Source organism: Condylura cristata, unplaced genomic scaffold (assembly GCF_000260355.1).
Source record: "Condylura cristata isolate star-nosed mole 26May11 unplaced genomic scaffold, ConCri1.0 scaffold00024, whole genome shotgun sequence".
Classification (NCBI taxonomy): Eukaryota; Metazoa; Chordata; class Mammalia; order Eulipotyphla; family Talpidae; genus Condylura; species Condylura cristata.
This window is the reverse complement of record NW_004567125.1, coordinates 30,708,961-30,729,573: the sequence shown is the minus strand read 5'-3', so window position 1 is coordinate 30,729,573 and position 20,613 is coordinate 30,708,961. Positions and strand designations below refer to the sequence as shown.

The window sequence follows — 20,613 nt, the reverse complement described above, 5'->3', positions numbered from 1 at the left end:
ACTCCTGGTTAGAGGGTCAAAACCCAGGTGATCCTGTAAGAATGACTATACAGAACTGGCTCACCTGAGGACATGAGGTTTTCCCTAACCGTGAAAGGTGGGAAGTGAAGTCCTTAAAACTGCCGACTCCAGGTACTTACCCTGGGTCTGTGACCTAGGAATAGGGTGTAGACTTTGCCTCCTTCAGGACTGCTTGTCAATGTCCACAAAACCTATCACTGGATAAGAATTGTGGATTACAAGTATCAGGGTGTTTCCATGCCTGGCTTCTGGTACAGTGACTGGGAAGCAAAATAAAAGGGGGTCAGGTCCCTCTGCCTTCCAAACTCCAGACTGGCCAGTGACCTGAGTGGAGGGTGTGCCCAGCTACAGAGAAGTCTGTGAATATGACTGCAGCCTTTAAGCAGCTGCCTAGAAAGGGGCTGGCTTGGGGCGGGTGCTGATGCCAACCTCACTTCCCCCTCATTACTGCATGTTGTGGTACTGGTGAGAAAGATTGTGTAATTGTAGGGTAGACCATTATTTGTAATTGCAGGATTAGAAGCAGAGTAATTATAATGCAATAAAATAAATTATGTGATGACATGTGACCTTACATGGATCATGAATCATGAAGTTGTGTCACACCCTCCAGGAACCCCAGCGAGCATCTTGCTGAAGTTCCCCGGGGACACCGCCATGTTGGCATGTGGTGTGGGAGGAGACTTGGGTAAATGGGGTGGAATCGGGGTAAAGGGAGTGGGGTTGAGTAAGGAGGATGTGGTGAGACGGGATTGTGGGTCTAGATTAGCATGGGGTGTGGGGGTGAGCACAAGATGGTGCTAGAGTTTCGTGTAAGGATGGCAGAAGCGAGGAGAAGCAAGAGGAAATTGAAAGGTAATAGATTAGAAGGCCACAAAACGACAGCCTGCAGGCCAAGTATGGCTAGTTGTTTATTTTATCGTTTATTTTATTTTATCGTTGCAGTGAGATTTGGATAAAATTGCCCTAATTGTACCATCCAATGGCATTTAGTTGATTCACATTGTTGTACCACCATCACCAATGTTTATCTCCAGAACTTCCTCTTCACAGAAAAATCATAATTCTGTCTCCATTAAACATATAACTACTTCCCGCCCCCACCTCAACCCCCCACCCCCAGCTCCTGGCACCTGCTATCTCTTTTTTTTCGGGTTAGGGAATTAAATTTTTCTGGAAGTGTCTTTATGCACCATTGGTGGGGAATGGGTTACAAGTCCGCCCTAAGCCAATTGCTGACAAGGGAGGCGGGGCTCCATGGTTGGTATAAGCCAATCACATCTCTTCTTTATTAGGGCGCGAACATTTGACAGATGCCACAGGGGCCATCTTGGAGGCTCTCTAACTGGGTCACCTTCCCTGGTGGTTTCAACTGCTTACTGTGTGGATTTGACTCCCCTAGGGAGCTCATTTAAATAGAACTGTATTTATCCTTTTGTGGCTTATTTCACTCAATAAAATATCCTCATGGTTCATAGTTTATGTCTCAATTTCCTTCCATTTTAGGGCTAAGTAATACTCCACTATAACGCACACCACACTGTGTCTGTCTATTCGTCTGTCAGTGGGCTCTTGGGCTGCTTCCACATTTTGGCTATTCTGGATAATGCTTGAATGGACATGGGCGTGCAAATATCTCTGACATTTGTTCTCTGTTATTTTGGTTATATAGATTAAACTGCATTGCTGCATCACAGGGTGATTGATTTTTAATTTTTTAAAAGCTGCAGTTTTCCAAGTGGCTGCAATTTCTTTCTTTTTTTACTAAGTTATCGAATATGTGGACTAAAGAAACATTCTATCAGAGATGTCTCTGTTCTGGAAAAATGCTGAACTGGTAATTATAGAGGCCTAAAGTCAGCAAAAAGGAAAAAAATAAAACAGCTTACTGTGCAGAAGCCAAGCAGCCAACTCGCACCCAACTCACCCCTGTGAGTTGCAGGGAGAAGGAACCCTGGTCAAGCCACCCTACCTGGCTTCATGTTTGCAGAAGCAGTCTCCAGGATGGAAAAGGATCTTTACAAGCTGCAGTTCCTGTGCTATTCTCACCAATAGCAGAGTAAGAGAGCATATTTGATCTTCTATATAAAAGTTTGCCTGTCATTAACCAAGACTGTAATCAGCTGTTTCTTATCTCTGTTGTAGGAGAATCTTGCATCTTCTTCCTTGAGTGCATTTCACCTGCACAAACTTTGTAACTGAGACCAAAAGCTCTGGAGAGTGGTATCAGAACTCCCTGGTCTAGGTCCTATGTGTGCTCTGAATAATCCCATTAACATGCTTCTCTTTAAATTGCTTCATAGCCATGATTATTTATTACATTATTACTTATTGAAATTTCCCTAACATCAAATTAACCAATTGATGTTGTACAGCCATTACCTCTTCTTAGGTTCAAAAACATTCCATTAACCCAAAAGAGAGCACACCCTCATTAACAGTCACTCCTCACCCCTCCTCCAACCCCTGACAGCCGTAGATCTGATTTTTTTTTAAGATTTATTTATTTATTCATACAGAACTGGGGTACAGGCCAGAGATGTGGAGGGTGAGAGACTTCACCAGAGACAGAGTGGGGAGCAGAACAGGCAGATCGACGAAGGGGAGCAGCGGGCGGGTCAGGAGAGGTCTGCCACACCATGTGGTCACCTCCAGGGCGGGGATCGAACTTATGCAGAAGTGGCTTTAGCTTCTCAGTGCTGTGCTTTAACCCGCTGTGCCACCAGGGAGGGCCCGTGGATCTGATTTTTAAAATGCAGTTCAGTGATTTAGAGTCATTCACAAGAGTGTGTAGCCATCAGCAAACCCATTTTCCATAGCTCTTCAGCTTGCAGAACTGAAGTGCCACTCAGTGGGCAATAACTCCCCTTTCTTCCCCTGTCAGCCTCTGCACCCACCATTCTACTTTCTGTCTCTATGAAGTTGACTCCACTGTGGACCTCAAAACCGCAGTGTTTGTCTTTTTGTGTCTGACTTATTTCACTGGGCAGCATGCTCCCGGTCCATCTGTGTTCTAGTATATTGCTGAATTTCTTTCTTGTTAACACATATTCACACAGACCACACTTTCTTTACCTGGGCGTCTGTGAGCCGCGCTTCCATAGCTCAGCTGTTGTAACGCGCAACAAACATGGTGTCAAATGTCTCCCAGTTCTCTATGGTAGATGGCCAGAGTGGAATTTCTGGATCACAGAATAATTTCATTTTTTTTGAGGAACCTCCACGTTGTTTTCCATAGCAGCTGCACCATTTTACATTACCACTGGCAGTGCATAAGTGCTCAGCTCTTCTATATTCTCCACAACACTGGTTTTCCTAGGTTTTTTGATAGTGTCAGTCTTGGTGGGCATCGGAAGGAAACCATATATTTTTAAAAAGATTTACTTATCTATGCATTCAAGAACTGGGGAGCAGGCCACAGGTGTGTATGTGGGGGTAGAGGTGAGAGGATTCACCAGAGACAGAGTGGGGAGCAGAACAGGCAGATCGATGAAGTGCACTGCTGAGGGGAGCAGCAGGCAGGTCAGGAGAGGTCTGCCACGCCATGTGGATCTCCTCCAGGGCTGGAGATCAAACTCACACTGAAGTGGCTGCAGCCAGCTTGCAGTGCTGCATCCTGACCTGTTGTACCACCAGGGAGGGCCTAATCCTTAGTTTCTTGATTAATATTTTTTATTAACCACATTTATGTATCATTAAACTAGATCCCTGTGACTTCATCATACATATCAGATACGTATTTACAGCTTCGATATAGTTTTTGGGCCCTATAAACATGGTGTCTTCCTCTTCAGAAGTCTTCTGGGACTTGTTTTTCACTCAGCATTGTGAGATTCATTCACATGAATCCTCAGAGAAGAACCCCACTTCACACAGGGGCAGGAGCCAGCCTTTCCCTTAGCCCCGGAGTTTGGAGGCGACTTTGAGACTCCATGGAGAGGAGCAAGACAGTTTGTTTCTCACACACAGTGAGCCTCGGCTCCCAACCCCACTGGGTACCTGATGGACCTCACATTCTGAGGGACCCAGGGACAAGGGCCCAGCACCTTTCACAGGAAGTAGAAAGCAAGCCAGCTCCCCTCCATCAGGCAGTGAGCAGTCCCTCTAAGGGGCTTCACCTGTGCGCCCCCCTTTGGACCACCTGGGTCTCTGCCCCATAGGGGTGAGGGCTAGTATTTGGCAGCAGAACCTGCAGGGAAGCTCAGGGCCCCCAAGGGGTGCCTGTTTCTTCCCATATGAAGCAATCAGTTGAGGTTCATCTCTGTTCACACCATGACATCGCGGCTGTTCCCGATCTTTATGCCACATGCAAAGGTCTCTCGAGTGTGTATTTGCAGGCACTGGCACCAATGTGCTCCTTTATAGATAACGCCTGTGACTCTAGCTACTTTTCCTTCCGTTTTTAGCTGTACTCAAACCTTCCACTCCCTGTGGTGGATCCTTTTCTGCTGCTCTGGCCAAATGTAAAAGCAACTCTCGATCTTAGGAGTTCTTGAGTTTTCCCAAGGAACTCTGAGCTGAGAATCTGTTTCTGCTCCCTGTGGGATAGGGCTCAAGAACAACTTAAAATTGGTTGTAGAGAAATGAATTTTGCTTATTTGTACATCCGGATTCATGAAATGAGATTGTCATCTGCTCATCTGAAACAGGTGAATTGGGGTATGTTTGTGAATTGGCATGTATGACCCAGGCCCTTGTGTCTTATTTTGGTTGACCTAAGAGCTGCTCAATGTCCTGGATTCAAATTTGGCTCCACTCCTACAAGCTCTCACTTCCTGGGCCTCAGTTTTCCTTCTTGTAAAATGGGCTGATGCTAGCTGCTGCCAAGTTGCACCAGAGTGTGGGAAACTAGTTCAACAGTGTGTGCGGTCAGAGCCATGTGAACGCTACTCCAACGTGGGAATGAAGGCCACTGGGCGGCGGAGCTGTGATTTGCTTTTTTTTAATGTCTGCTGTTAATAAAATATTTTTAGAGACCAAAAATTCAGAATAGTGCAAAACATCTCAACACCATGCATTCATGACCACTTCTCGTTGGTTTTAAACATTTGTTCCAAGTCACATATTTACAGAGAAATGGGGCATCTGTGTAGATGCCAGACTGACAGGATGGAATTAAAATAAACAGCATTTTGATTTCACATTTGCAATCACATGCTAAGAGGTGTATGGAGGACGAACCTCCCTGGACTGTGTGGCTGGGTTTGGGGTCTGTGGGAGGTTGGGGTCAGAGGTGGGGATCCATGTCCCCCTGGCTGTGTGGCTGATGATATGCAGGGGGACACTCCGCCTGTGACCTGTGTCTCAAAAGAGCCACAGTGGCTGGGCAGGAGCGGGGATAGGAGGTCTTACTGGACACTGTCAACTTGATTTCGCTCTTTAAAAAAATTAAAAGCGAAGAGAAAAGCAACACGTGTCAGCAAAGACAACTTTGGTCCTTGACGATTCAGAGTTTGGGGCAACTCTGAACTGTCCCCACGCTGCCCCACCCCTCAGTGTCCCCATCTGTAAAATGGACAGCACAGGGGGTTAGGGGTGGGGGACAGGAAGGTCTCTGAGGTCCCAGCCGAGAGAGGTCCTAAGGATTTCTAGTTGGGTGTTAAGTTTTTTTGCATCTCTGATGGGGGGGGCACGGTGAGGTTTCAGACTCCTCGCCTGAGTCGGAGGGATTGGGGTGCATGGCCAGGCACCTCCTCACTTTATGTAAATCCTGTAAGGACAGACTGCGGAGAGTCAGAGAGAACAGCGGCACCCCCTCCTTTGAATCCCCTCTCCTAGTCACACCCCCTCTGCTTCTCCCCAGCTGAGTCTCCCTCCATTTCAAAGTCTCTCTGTCCCCACCCTGGTGTGACCTACCATTTTGATTTCTTCCCTTCTCATTTGCCTTCCCTCCCGCCCTTCCTCTCTCTGTGTCCCCATCATGTGCCTCGGTCTCTCTATGGGTCTCTCTATGGGAGACGAAGGACTGACTGACTGCTGGAGACATGGCTTACTCAGTGCCATACCCTGCCTCATCGGGGCCACTCCTACTTTATCCAATCCCTGCTCGGGGATGGGGATGGGGTCAGCTCCTGCCTCAAACCGTGGTCCAATGCAGTTCCAAGACGCTGACAGGGCTCAGCACCCCAGGCACCCGGATTAGGTGGTAAAAGCCCAGAGGTGTCCTTGGAGTAGGGCACTCTGGCCACTTGTTGGGCTTTGCTCTGCTACAGGGACTGAGTCGCGTCACACTTCCAGTCCTCTGAGTTCCCTCCCGTTTCCTTATCCCCTCTTCACTGTGGCCTTTGGCTCACCCATAGATAGTCTGGCTGGAATGCCTCAGGTCTGTGTGGGAGGGAGGATGGCACAAAGACAGGACAGATACGCCCATGGGTGCGGGGGCACACAGACCTCAGTCTCACAGACAATTCAGCTGAACACAGCCTCCCTGTCATCCCCCTGTGCTGGGTGAATTTGTGGCTCGAGAGAGACCTGGGACCCCAAACTGGGGCAAACAGGATCTGCTGCAGACACCCCCAACCCCATGACATTACAGCAAGGCCAGAGGGACAGAGGCTAGAGAAGTCCTGAGGGAGAAAGGTTTTCTATAGGAGACTTCTGTAATGGGTTTAGGGATGAATAGGAGTTCTCCAGGAAAAGAAAAGAGGAAATTTCCTACCCGGTCTAGTCTGGGAGCCAGAAAATAAATCATTCGATAAGTATTCCTAGGCTTTCTCCACATGACTGAATCCATGCTGGGACACACACACACACACACACACACACACACACACCCCTTGACCAGAGAGACTCCCAAGGAATCTTTCGGGAAATATCTTGGTTTTTTTCAGGCGGATGTTAACATCCTCTTTTCATGCCAAAATCTTTCATAGGTTAGCAGGTTCGTTCCCAAGTTACTTATCCACCCCACCTCTGCCTGTTGGATGATCAGAGTTTCAAATCTGTCCCTTGTCCCATGTGACAGAGACTCCTTGTTCCCCACTAAATCACCTTCTAGCCCGCGCTTATCCCTGTGGGGGCCTCCTTCACCCATTGTCCTGAATGAGAACTTGTGTCACAATCTGATTCGGAACCTTCAATCATTCAACCCACCTGAATTTAGAGGACACCAAATACTTGGAAAACAGCAAATCTTCTTCTAGACACATACAAAGCTTAATATCTAAGCTTTGTATGCGGCCTCCTTAGGGAGGCTGAACCCCAGGGCATGCACGCCTGGGATAAATGTGCCCTGTGACCCTAGGCTCATCTAAGGTAGGGTTTGTTTCCCCTCATCAAATACCCTTCAAATCTTTCCAATAATTAATTTCTTTGCCCATCCATCCCACCACTTTAGCCATTCTCTGTGAGAGAGCTTTTGAAACCTGAAATCCACCCTCCTTGGCTCAGATCCAACCACACAACCTTCCTGTGGTGCTTCAAGCCTACCTTTCCCAGTGTTTGCACCTGTCATTCCTTCTGCCTGGAGTGCTTTTCTCTCTCACAAGTGGTGTCATCTCATTTTTTTTACCTTCTCAGAAAGCCCTCCCTCACCTTTTGTAATCTGACAAAACCCCCACCACTCTGAGGCCAGAGATTCCCAGCTCATCCTGATTTAATGTCTGTCTAGTGCAGCACAATTCTGTATTTCCCAGGCCTGCAGAAAAACCCTTGCTATTCATGCATGGGTACAACGCAGAAAAGCAGACCCTGGGCAAAGATAAGCCACATCAAACTTTCCCAAAAGCTCTGTCTGCAGGATCTAAGAGGTGGGAAAATGACTAAGGCAAAATAGCCCCAACATTACCTGCTGGAAGGACTTTAGACAGGTAGAGGCCCCACCAGAGGCATCCTGTGACCTGGGTGTTTGAATGAATGCGTAAATGAGATTTCAAAGACTAGGCTCCAAGCACATTTGTATATTCTCACACACGTGTGTGCATACGCACAAACACACGCACACAACCCTAGAGTTTCTGGTCTCTTTCTGTTCTTTCCTGCCTGGAGAGGAAGGAGGGGTTGGGGGGGGAGGTGGTTCCTGGGTTCTGGGGATTCCATATCCTCAATCCTTTTGAGGGGAGATTAAGAGTTCTTAGGATATCTCCTCCTGGGGTCCCAGTGGAAAAGGCTGAGGGCAGGGGTTTTGCTTGGCAGCCAGAGGTGGGAGGGAGCAGTGGGGGCCTTGGCCTAGGACACCCCACACCTTGTAAGGATTGAGGAAGGTGGGGGGGGGGTTAGCAGCAATGGGAGCTGTGCCGGATCACCCGATTTCAGCCACCCTTCCGTGGGGCACACAGATCAAAGGAAAGGGGAAGAGGGCATGGCACTGGGACCCCCCTGCAGAAACGCAAGCAGTTTTCTGGGCCTCCATTCACCATCTGTCAAAGGGATGGGTTTAACGCTGAGGTGAGGACCGGGTATGTGGGGGGTGAAAGGGGTGGCAAACCCTCATTGGGAAGCGGGACAGCGCCGGTGTCCCAGAACCATCCCCTCGACCCCCAGGGTTTGGGCGCCCGAGAGAGCGCATGTGCTTTTGAAATTCCAATCCCTCCCCTCCCCATTTATTTTTTGCACGAACATCTAGACTCCGGTCCGCCCTGGGCCCTACAACAGGTATCGTAGTCCCCTAGCCCCCAGGTCACTCCAAGGGCTGCTAAGGAGGTCCTGCCCCTTGCCCAGGCCCCGCCCCTCACTGGAGCCGAATTCCACACTTGGCAATTAGTACTGGGACCCAGACTTTGGGGACCTATCTTATGGCTTTTCCTGGGGCAGGAGGCGGGGCCTCGTGCCACCACAGCCGGGCCAGCCTCCTCCGCTGGGGCGGGGCTTCCTCCCATCCCAGCTTGAAAGACCCCGCCCCCCGGCTCTACGGGGCGTGGCCTTCCGTGGGGTTTGTGGCTTCCTTATTCCTAGCGCCTGGGGCGTAGCCTTTTGAGGGGGAGAGGCGTCGTCAATTCACAGTTGCCCAGAGGAGTTAGCTAAGTGAAGGGGGCAGGCGCCGCGGGTTCTCGGCTCCGAGCCCGGGGTTCGCCCTCTGGGGTTCTGGGGTGCAGGCGCCGCACCACCCCACTCGCCCGCACTGGAGCACTGCGCCCGCCCGCGCGCCCCGCGCTAGGGCGCAGGCGCAGCCCCGCTCTCCTCCGCAGAGCGCGTGTCCGACTTGAGCTTGACGAACTCCTTGGCCACCTCGTCATTGCTGCGCTGAGACAGGATGCGCAGCACTGTGAGGCCGGTGTCGTCCATGTGGATGCGGCGGCCGAGCGGAAGCCAGCAGGCGGCACTTCCGCGCTGGGCCAGCTCACGGAGCTGCAGCACGGCCAGCCCCACCGTGCGGTCCTCACGAGCGAAGCAGTAGTCCTTGACGCACACCTGCAGCTCGTAGCACTCGGGGCCAGCGTCCGCGCTCAGCGTACTGTGGGAGGGCGGGGCGTGAGTGTGGGCCCCACCCCCTCGGCCCGCCCCGCCCCGGCCCCACCCACTAGGCCGCGCCCCCTCGGCCCGCCCCGCCCGGCCCCACCCACTAGGCCGCGCCCCGCCTCGGGCCACGCCCAGACCAGCTCTCCCTCGGGAACCTTTCCTCTTCACCCCACGCTCTCGGCCCACCAGCCCACTCCAGCCCCCAGCCCAGCCCACAGTGATGCGTCCCCCCATATCCCCCCATATCAGGCCATGCTCCCATCACTGATAACCAATGATGGTTCAGCTGCATTCCCCACACCGCGAAGCCCCCTGACCAAGTTCCCACGATGTGACCCCTGCCGCATGGTCTCTAGCTCACTCCTCCAAGACTTGATGTCCGCCCACGCCGACATGCTTCACCCTTCCTCTGGGGATTGCGTCCCCAGCTCTGATGGAGAGCCCCCTCCTTTCTGATCAGGTCCACATGCCTCCTTGTGGATCCCCTCCCAGTCTCCCAGTCCTCAGGTAATTTCTCACACTCCAGGACTCATCATCACCACCCCACTAGCTGGTGCTCTTGATCCCAACCCACCAGGCAAAGTCTTCTGACCAAAAGCCCCCTCCTGACATCATTAGCCCACCTTTTCTCCCTCAGGGGCTCCCAACAATGTTGATACCTCTTTACGCTCTGCACTTCTGTCCCCCAAGAGTACACCCTGCCAGTGTTCCCATACCCCAGTGAGGTTAACACTTGACCCAGAGACCCCCCCAACTAACCAGATACCTGGTCCAGGTAACCTCTCCCTGTACTTGACCAGATTTCTTCATGACCCCTCACATTCCAGGTCACCTGCCCTTTAGGTTAGGCCCCTGCTCATGAGGAAACCCCATCTTCTCTCCAGCCTCACCCCACATGACAACCACCCTGTGCCCTGCCCCTCAGAACAGATTCCCCCACATGACCTGCCCAACAGCCCTGATAGGGTCCTGCCCTGATGGAGGCTTAGATTAGCAAATTTAGGATGGAGGCTTCACAGTGCCAAAAACTGGAGGTGTGGATACAAAAGGTTAACACAGTCATTAAGCCAGTTACAGAAGTGAAAAATCCTTAGGCACAGGAAATCTTTAGGCAAGGACTATAGCAAAGGAGACTGTGGGTCCACAAAGGAATGAGCTCCCACAAAAAGCCACTATAGAAGAACAACTCCCAGGTCCTCCCTGGTGGGCAACAGGTTAAAGCACAGCCACTGCAGCACAAGTTTGATCCCCCACCCGGAGGTGACCCACGTGGCACCGCAGACCTCTCCTAACCCACCCCCTGCTCTCCTCAGCAGTGTACTTTGTCGATCTGCCTGTTCTGCTCCCCACTCTGTCTCTGGTGAGGCCTCTCACCCCCATACCTGGCCTGTACCCCAGTTCTTGTGTGCAGAAATAAATAAATCTAAAAAGAAAAAAAAAGAACAACTCTTGCCCTGGCAAATGCAGTTCTAGTCCTAAGACCATCTGCTGTGTCTATACTGGCATTGCTTTTAACAAATCTCTTCCTCTGAAAAGCAGCAGCAGCCCAGCAGCACCTGTGTCCATGCAGGTGCCTTTTTCCTTTCTCCTCTTCCTAACAGAACCGTTCTTTTAAAGTGCAGCCTGTGCCTGTATGAATTGATGCAAATAACTTTCCTTAGAAAGTCGCGGCTGAAAGGGTACTCTGAGGAAGCTCCTCAGAGGAAACCCAAGGGCTGTGCTCTCTGAACCCGCCTCATCACAACTCCGTCATCTGACTCTTGTCACGGGGCCTTCATGGCACCGGTAAGGTCTCTCCCTCTCCTCTCCCTCCTATTCTCCATCCAAGTACAGTTGCTTTTGCTGCCTTCCCCTTTCTAGAAAGGGGCTGGTATTTGGCAACTTGGCTGCTTTTCACAAACTAACAGACTCTAGCCACGTCTACTCTTTGGTGGGTCTTGAAGTGTGTGGTAGGGCCTTCCAGTAGCCTGGGCCCATTAGGCCAAATGCCTGGCTCTTCCAGGCTCCTCCCACTTAAATTTCCCTTCCTATATTTTAGACATGCGTCTCGCTCTTTTACAGAAGGTCTGGTGTTTGGGATCTATTTAAGACTTGCACCCCACGAATTTGATGCAGCAACAAAGTATATATGTACCTCTGTGTCCCAGATGAACTCTTCCATTTCTTTTATTTTCCCTCCAGGCTTCATGAACCCTGCTTTTTTACATTCTGAGGGAAAGGAGCTTTGCTACAAAGATACCATCAGGATTGCTGAACAACAGACCATGGCAGAAGCAAGCTGGTGTCAAACAGAACCACCAGTCCCTACGTCACCAGGACACCCCTTGCCCACTCGCCCTACTGCTCCCTTGCAATTCTAGATAAACACCCTACACTATGTCAAAGAGTAGGACAGTGGTCTTTCAGACATAGTCTGCTGTCTTTCTCAATCTGTGGACAAATTAAACTGCTGTCCTGCTTCCTTTTATTGGTCAATGAAACCAATACTGGACCAGCATTCTGGCACCAAGTGGACTGATTCTGGCCAAGGCTACTCTTTGGAGGGTTATGAAGCAGGGGGTGATCTTTTAGACCCCCATGGCCCAATAAGGCAAACAGTTGACTTTCCTCTCTTTCTAATCTCTCTCTCCTCCCCTTCTAACCTCCTATTTCCTTTCTCCCTTTTCTTTAGCAGAAGCATAGGCTTCAGAGCCAATTCTCTGTTCAAACCAGATCTCTTTTGCCACTTAAAATAGTGGGCACAGTACTGCCAGTTAAAGACATTAGAGTGGCTGCCACTTTCCAGAAGACCCCTGTGGCAGGCTATGCTGGTTTGTACAATGATCATCTGATCACCGTCTAGTCGACCAGCTGGGCGACAACAGAAAGTCGGCTGAGTATTCACAGCCCCACTCCCCAGCTTTCCAGTTTTTAGAATTTTAGTCTGAGACCTGGATTTTACAACTCCTCTTTTCTCTGTGCTGCAGACTGGCCTCCCTTTCTGGCTTCTCTGAAGCCCTCATCCTCTTCCTTTGCTGTTCTCAACAAACACTACCAGAAAAGGCTCTTTGCCCATGTGGGGGCTGACCTGTGGCAGCTCCAGACTTTGCAGGCTCCTGTCCTGATATAGCCCTGTCTTGTGAGTGCTTCCTTAATCACGGGTATTTTTATACCTTCCATCCTTCATTATGGCTTCTTGATTTTCTTTCCTTGGCTCAGGTTTTTAATTCAAGATTCAAATCTGTGTTAATTTTAAAACTTCAGAAGGACAGAAACAACTCCTGTCAGACACCCTGGAGTGGCAGAATTGTTCAATTCTGTCTCCCAAGTCATCTCACCAGATGCTATAGCATTTCCATGACAGCAAGTGTTAAATCTTGTCACAAGGTATTTAGATTGTAGGGTGAGGGTCATCAGTTAGAAGCTCCCCCTACAGTCTTCTTAGCCTGTCACAAACTCATTCTTACACGGTGTGTGTGTGTGTGTGTGTGTGTAGTGTACAATAACATTGAAAGAAGCAATAGTGAGTAAAGCCCTGGGGATACTAGGCCAAGGGGAGTCCCTCCTTGGGTGGGGGTACCCATGATATAGGACTATTTCCCTGGAGGGTACACCTGTGGCGAGCCCCCCACTCCCAGTTTTGGTCTGTCCATGACACACCCAATCACAAGGTGCTCATCCTGATGGTGGCTGCTCAATTACTGGACAGCTCCCAGGGGGTACACCCACGGCTCTCCCCACTGCAGACACTCATCCGTGATGGGGGAGTCTGTTCAGTCCATCCCTATGGGTTTTTCTCTGGATTGTAATTGGAAAGAGTTAATGCTTACTGACTTAAGGTTTTATCTGGACGCTTAAGTGCCAACATATCTAACTGGGTGTATTGAACTTAACTCCGAGGCTAAAACTTGAAGAATTAGACTAACTTTGTTTTAAAATGGGTAAGGCTCCGGTGAAACTGTTTACACATCCAAAGTCTCTTCTAGTGATATAAAGAGAAAAAAGGTGGCCTTAGGAGACTGATGCAAATTTTCTGCCTGTATTCTCTTTAAAACCAAAGGATTATTCTTAGAAATACAAAGTTAAGAAATGGTTTCTTAATTTCAAGAGAAATTGAAATTGAATTTAGAAAATGAATGAAAATTATTTAGAAATTGAATTAAAAGTTTTCAGTGCTGTCATAAGTATTGGGAAAATAACAATTTCTTAACATTAGTATTTCTCAGAGGTAACCGAAGGACCTGCTCACAGATCCCAATATCACATTCCATCTGAACTTTTCTCACAGCCTCCTGCCCCATCATAACCCCTAGACTCCATAGCCAGAACAGTCTCCAAAATGGCCCTGCTTGAGATGTCCCTTCAGGCCAGACCCCCGCCTCAGCCACCACACCCTTCACAAGACTGCATCATGTCACGCCACACTTACTGCCTCCCCTTGGGCCTAACTGCCCCAAAGTGGTCACTTCCATCCAGAGTCCTCCTATGGACATCACTCCTCAGTGCTTCTCTCCCCAGCACCCCCAACAGGGTTTGACCCTAATCCCTCCCATTCCCATACCCAAGGACCATTGGCCCATGAGGCCTAATGGGCCTTGAAGCTCACCGGGCATAGACCCCTCCCCATGCTTCCTAAAGTAGCCCAGACTCACAACTGGAAGCTCTCATTGTACTTGGGGGCCCAGCTGTTGTTCTTGGATTTGGTCGCAAACTTGCGTTTCTTGTCACTAAGCTGGGGTCCAATGATGTTGACCTCGATGAAGGGTCGGAAAATGCCAGAAGTTTGCCACTTGAGGTCATTGGCAGCCACCACTGTTGGAAGCAAAGGGTAAGTTGGCAGGCAGCTGTGCTATTCAAAGTCTATCTCAAAGACCACATTTCCCAGCATGCTCCTGCAGCTACCCATGGCCATGTGACTAAGTTCTGGCCAACTTAGAGATGTGGGGGGAATGAGTGTGTAAGACTTTCTGTTGTGGATAAAGAAGCAGGGAGAGTGACCAGGACTTTCTCCTTCCCCTACCTCCAGGCAGGAGTATTGGTGGGGTGCTGGGTTCAGATTCGGGGCCCTTATAAAGAAGGAAAAATACAGTAGGGATAAAAGTGTCACAAAAGATGTCAGGGTTTGGATTCCCCGAACTGTGACCCTCCATATCGTGTTGGGCTCGTTTATGCTTGGTGTTACCTCCGGGAAAAATTAATTCCATTTTACTGTAATTTTAGGTCTTGGCTAAAATAGCCCAAATGTGTGTTCTAATTAACAAAACAATAGCCAACAAAAGGAAGGCAGAACTGAGAGATGGAAAACATTGGATTGAGGTACTCTAACACTGTTTGCACCCTGGGTGCAGTCATGCTGCAAGTGGTTACTTTGGAAGCCTCAGTTTAATGCAAACTTATTTTTTTTTAAAGGAAAAAATGTCTGTCTTGTGTAAGCCAGTATGAGTTAGATTTCTGTCTTAGAACTTAGAGCATCTGGTTGAGGGACATTCCAGGCCCCTCACCTCAGGCTACTCACCTTTCACTGTGACCTTTTGCTCCCCAGTTCCTGGATGAGTGAAGAGCTCAACATGGACAGAGACTTCGCCCACAGGGTCTTCCACACCCGAGCCTGGGCGGGGCAGGGAGGATGCGTGGTGTTAGCGCCATTCTTTCCTACCCTCGGAAGGGACCTGGACCCCCTCCTTCCTACCTGTGCTGGCAGCTCCAGGTCAATAGCCCTGACAGGGTGTCACTGAGGACACGGGATGGTGGGGACTCTTGGGGAGGCCACGAATCCTGAGCTTGCGATCTTGCTCTGTAGTCTAGGGCAGATCTCTGAACTTTTCTGAGCCTGAAACCTGTTTCCCTTTTTCTTGTTCTACTCACCACCATGTCGTCAAAACTCAGTCTTCATCTTCCACCATCTCTTACTGTTAGTCTTTCTGTGCCTCCATTTCTCTGCTTGGTTCGACAATGCCACACTATCCAGATTCTCAGCTTACACACAAGGACTCCCTTTCACCTCTTCAGTAGCTTCCTCGCACACTGTTGGGACATTCTGCACCATAATCTTTGATCTCATTTTGTCTTTCATTCCCTCCCAAAGTACTGATAGACTGGAAAATTCTGCCAGTCCTACCTTCAAAACACATGTAGAATCTGGCCCTCTCCTTGGCCTCCGTTCTGGATCAGCCTCCATCATCACATGCTTCGACACAGCTTCTCTCAATACACCAGCCAAGAAACCCTATTGTTATATCACATCCCTTCTCTGCTCAAAACTCTTCCGTGGTCCCCTCTCACCTGGAAATAACCAAACTTCTTTTCTGAGACCTGCAATATCTCTCCTGACATGTCCTTACCAGAACTTTTCAGTCTCACCTCCTTCCACTGTTTCCTTCACTAACTCTTCTCCAGCCACAAGCCACTTCACTGCTCTTTCAACACAGCGATAACCTGACCAGAGTCCTGGCCTTTCCAGGAATGACAGGTTGTAAGGGGTCTTTTTTTGTTTGTTTGTTTGTTTTAAGGGATCTTTTACTGTCTTACCCACTCTCCTCAATGCACCTCGTTTTTTGTTAAGAAATGCCCTCTACCTTCACCTCAGGCCTTGTGTTCTCTCCCCCACTCCAGGTATGGCTAAGTGAACCTGGTGGCCCAATCAGAGCATTTGTGGTTTTGGTTGAACTGATCAGTGCAAGGGTGGTCATGTGGCCTGAGTTAGGCCAACAGGAGTTGATCCTGGCATTTGGGTTATGACTGTTAAGAAATGGTCTCTCTGGTGCTAAGTCGGGAAGAGTATCTATAAGTATCTGTAAGGGAAGTCCTTGAACAGAGGACTCGGGAAAATCCAATGAGTAATGGTATTGTCAGAGATGCTGGATTCCTGATGCCAACTAAACCTCTAATGTTTCAGTTCCAGAGTCAAGAAATTCCTTTTTCTGCTTGAGTCAGGGTGAGGTGAGCTTCCGCTTCTGGCCACCAGAGGCCTAATGATTATTTGACTCTGATTGCGGATCATTTAAGGGCTGCTTAAAAGCTTTTATTCCAGTTCCTCCCTCTGGGACTCTGGGAAGGTCATCCTGTGGGGCTTAGGGACCTGTGACTGCCAGCACCCTCCCCAGACTCCTCCCCAGCCTCCCAGAAAGCTCCCCACATTTGGAGCACCCCATGCATTAGGGGAGGAAAAAGGAAAAGTCAGGAATGGGGGTGGGGAAGGAGACAGGTCAGTCCAAGGTTGATCCAGGTTATCTCACACTGGGTCGGAAGTGACTGAGGTTCAAGAGGCAGAAAGGTCTGGAGACCCCATGACCCCAGTACTGGGGCGTGCACTCCCCATTTTCACCATCCACCCCCAGGCAGCCTTCCTAGTCATCTCACTCTTCCAATCCCAATCCCACCCCGCACCAGTCACATGCTCAGCCTCCCCTCCCCCCCACCCCAGGCTGATGCTTCATAGCAAGCTCAATCCGGGCCAGACTGAGGGTGCCAGGTGGGAGCTGGACAATGGTGGGTGGGGTGAGGGTCAGACCAAGGCCAAAGCTAGTAAGAAGGGGGAGGGGGGCAGTGCTAGGCGCCCCCATCCCGCGGTTTGCTGGCTCCAAGAGGGTCTTTCTGCTCCCCCAACCCCACCCCACACCTGGTCCCCACGTTTTGGGCCTCCCTGCAGAGGAAAGTTCCTTGGGCAAGTGACTTCACTTTGATACTCAGCATCCTCACCAGGCCAATGGTGAGCCCCTTTGCAGGGCAGCTGGGAGGAATCTGCTAAATTCCTCCCTGAGAATTTGTTGGCAAAGGGTTAGCTCAGAGTTAGAGCCTGAAAAAAATATCTTCTTGCTGGGAAAAGTGACATCAGCAACAATAATAACTCTCAATTGCTATGAGCTATTACAAGTCAGGAACGGCTCTAAATTTAATTCATGGAGTTCTAAAAATAATCCTATGATTACGGTCCTTAACTGTCCTACTTTACAGAGGAGAACAATGAAATCCAGGGAGGCAGCCGCTTGCCCAAGGCCCCGGGGCTCGCAGGAGCAGAGCTGGGATGCCAGCCCCGGGCGAACCACAAGGGCGCCCCCAGGGGACCCAGGCTCTACCTTCGGAGATGCACCTAGGAAGAAACGAGTTTCCACTCGAATCGCTTCCCCTTCCCCGCGTGGAACCAGCAAGCCGTCCTTCCCCCTCGCCCTCCTGGGCGCTGGCAGCGGCCTCGCCCTGGCAGCCCCCCACCCCCACCCCAGGCCAGGGAGGTGGAAGGACGGGGCCTTTTACTAGCCGGGCCGGGAAGGGCGCAGGCACCGGGCACCGGGTGCGGGCGGGCGGCGGAGGCACGTACCCTTCTCAGGATAAATGTCTTCACTAAGAGTAAACCTAGTCCCTTTTCCACCATGGACTAATCACGGGGAGAGGGGGAGAGAGGAGGGGGAGGGGAGGAGGAGAGACGAGCCAGCGACAGGAGGATGGAGGGCAAGTGTGCGTGGCGGGGAGCAGGGGAGGCGCGGAGAGGGGGCGGCGAGTGAGAGGGAGGAGAAACAAGAGAGAGAGAAACGTCAGCTGCACACGGACGGACAGACAGCCTCCCGCTCGGGTGTGGGGGGCACCAGGGACACTAAAAGCAGCAGCGTGGACTGGGCACAAGACTGAGCGCAGAGGCCCCACGCCCAGGGCGGACCCCGGGCTGGCTGGGGAGAGGGGGGGGGGCGCTGCAGGGCTTTCTCCACCCGCTACCTAGCCCCCCACCCCCAACCACTGCGGGGAGTAAGCCTGGGGTCAGCGGCCAATTTCTCTCCCTGGCCAGAGCTCTGAGGGTCAGTTTGAAAGTGGTTCCCCAGCTAGGGGAATTAGGACCTCCACTGGAGTCTTGTCCCTCAGCCCAGCTGCTGTGGTGTGAGCTCAGAGAGGGACAGGAGACAGAGGCAAGAGAAGAGAAAGAATTTGAGAAGTGGGAACTCCCTGCGGCCACTAGCTCTAGCTCGAGTCTCTCCCCACCTTGGGATGGTCAGTCATTCCTTAGCCCCAAACACCACAGAGGTTCTCCCCAGGGAGGTCCGTCCCCAGGGCGACACCTCAGAGGTCTCACCCCACCCACATCTGTCAACCACTCTCTAGTTCCCGCCCTCACAGAGGTCCCTGGCTCAGAGCTGTCAACCACTTGGTCCATGAAGTCCAAGTCCCTCCCCAAGGAGCAGTCAATCACCCTCCGGTCCTCGCGATCAGATCCCGCCCCAGAGTTTTCCAGGCCTCATGACGTCATGAGATGAAGAGCCCCGCTGGCCCGCGATCCCCTCCAGGTCCCCACCTGCTGTCGATCACTTATTGGCCGTGACATCACGGAGCTCACATGTGCCCTGGAGCTGTCAACTGACCCGGCCCCTGATGCCACAGAGAGTCGACGGGCGACCCCAGCGGCCAGGGGCTGGACTGTCCCTGTGGGCGGGCTCCTCTTCGAACCAGAGGGCAGCCCCTTACCCTGGGTTGCTTGCGTCTGCACGAAGGTCTTGATGAGCAGGTCGGTGGCCTGCGTATAAAGAGACAGGGCGTAACGCAGCGACTGCAGGTCCGGGCTCTTCTCCAGGAAGGTCTTCTTGAGGCCAACGCCCCCCGCGTGGAAGTATTGCTGTAGGGGATAGGGAGAGAAACTTGAAGCTGGATCCTCTCTTGTCTTCTTCCCAACAGAGCTAACACCTATGCTGCGAATGACCAGGGCTTCTCAAGACCAAGCTGGGTTGTTCTGCATCCCCATCTCCTCCCCTACCTAGAGGATCTCCCAGCGCTCTCAGACTGACACCTAGGCCTATGAGCCCCCTCTTCAGGTCTTTCGTGGCCCCAACCTAGCAACTTCTGGCTTTCTTTCCCATAGTCTTCCCTAGAACATTCCTGCTTCAGGACCTTTGCACTTCCTGTGTTGACTGGTGGGAAAGGCCCTGCCACTCCCTCATTTTGCCTTGACTGGCTCGTTGTTTTGCTTAGTTAAGGTCTCACAGAGCTTTCCTGACCACCCTTCCTTAATGTTCCAACCCTTTGACTGTGATTCTCCATTTCAGCAAAACCTTGAAAGAGAGTAGTTTTCACACTTCTCATTTCATGAAAACTACAGCCTCTTTTATGCCTCCATATTCTTGCCTGGGCTGATCTTTTGCTAGAATATTTGTTTTACCTGGTAAATTCCTCTACATTCTTCAACACCCACTTCCTACATACCTTTGTTAAGAAAGTCCTCTGCTTCTTCCCTGGTCTCCTCCCACCCCTAGCCTTCCCTTTACCTAACCCTAATCTCATAGGGCTGGGGATATCTGTATCCTACTGTCCCCTTCCCTCAGCCTGGCACTCCTCAGGGTCCTGCCATCAGCCAGCCTGGCACTGAAAAGAAGGGGGATCAGGGAGTGCAGTGGCTCATGACCACACCAGCCACGTAGTCTGCATGTTCCACTTGGGTGGGTGTGTATGTGTGGGTCTCTCACCTTGATGGTATCCAGGGCCAGCTCCACTACTGCACACTGCTTTGGAGTCAAGCTCTTGGCTTCTTCTCGTACCATGTGGTCCTACATGGATGGAAAGAGGGGCCAGGTGGGCAGAGCATACCCCTCTCCTTGGGCATCTATCTATTGGTCTTATTGCCAACTGCCTCAAATAGCAGCTTTGTCTTTTCATCTTTGTATCCCCAGTTCCAGCATATCACGTCACAGAGCTGATGCTCAATCAATGTTTGCTGAGTACATGATTTTACCCATGTTTAAGCTGTTGAACTTGATACTGAACCACGCACAGCTTTCCAGCACAGAGGGGCAAACAAATTGATGTTAACCCACCTCCACCTCTGACCTCACCTTGAGTTTAGACAGCTGACCCAGCTCCTTGGCTGCATTGAAGATCATCTGGGTTCCCTGTAGGTAACAACAGACACATCCCAGGTAAGGGCAGGGATCTCCCAGCCCAGGCCCCAAGCACATGCTGACACCCCAACACTGGATGCCATCTTGGTTCTTGTCTGGGAAGGGCAATGGTGTGTCCCGGGATCTGTCCTGGAGTTCCTAGGAAGTGCTGAGTGGGAGGTTGTAAATCTGACCCTGGGAATCCCAGTCCCATGGGGATACTGCTCACCCTCCCACCTCCACCATGACCCGGGGTTTATGGGACAGAAAGAAACAGACAGAGAGCAAGCTGCAGAGGGGTTGGGGGAAGGGAGGATGGGCAGCCCGAATGGTGTTTGTGGGTATAGGCAGGGCTTGCCAACCTTAA

At 51.0% G+C, this 20,613-nt stretch overlaps 1 protein-coding gene across 3 annotated transcripts in view; it reads right to left on the bottom strand.

Annotated features, from left to right (window-relative positions):
- Positions 1–4,947: 4,947 nt before the first annotated feature.
- The window catches only part of UNC13A (unc-13 homolog A (C. elegans)), a 66,079-nt gene continuing 50,413 nt past the window's right edge, over positions 4,948–20,613 (bottom strand). For 2 of the 3 annotated variants that reach the window (XM_012729030.1, XM_012729031.1), the window contains exons 39-45: positions 20,202–20,258; positions 19,836–19,916; positions 18,844–18,991; positions 17,711–17,767; positions 14,912–15,004; positions 14,049–14,208; positions 4,948–9,412 (exon numbers count right to left, since the gene is read on the bottom strand). In XM_012729030.1, coding sequence (XP_012584484.1) covers positions 9,112–9,412; positions 14,049–14,208; positions 14,912–15,004; positions 17,711–17,767; positions 18,844–18,991; positions 19,836–19,916; positions 20,202–20,258 — 897 coding nt within the window. In that variant the 3' untranslated portion in view covers positions 4,948–9,111. The remainder of the gene's footprint in view (positions 9,413–14,048; positions 14,209–14,911; positions 15,005–17,710; positions 17,768–18,843; positions 18,992–19,835; positions 19,917–20,201; positions 20,259–20,613) is intronic. The other variant, XM_004688626.2, reaches the window with a different exon arrangement.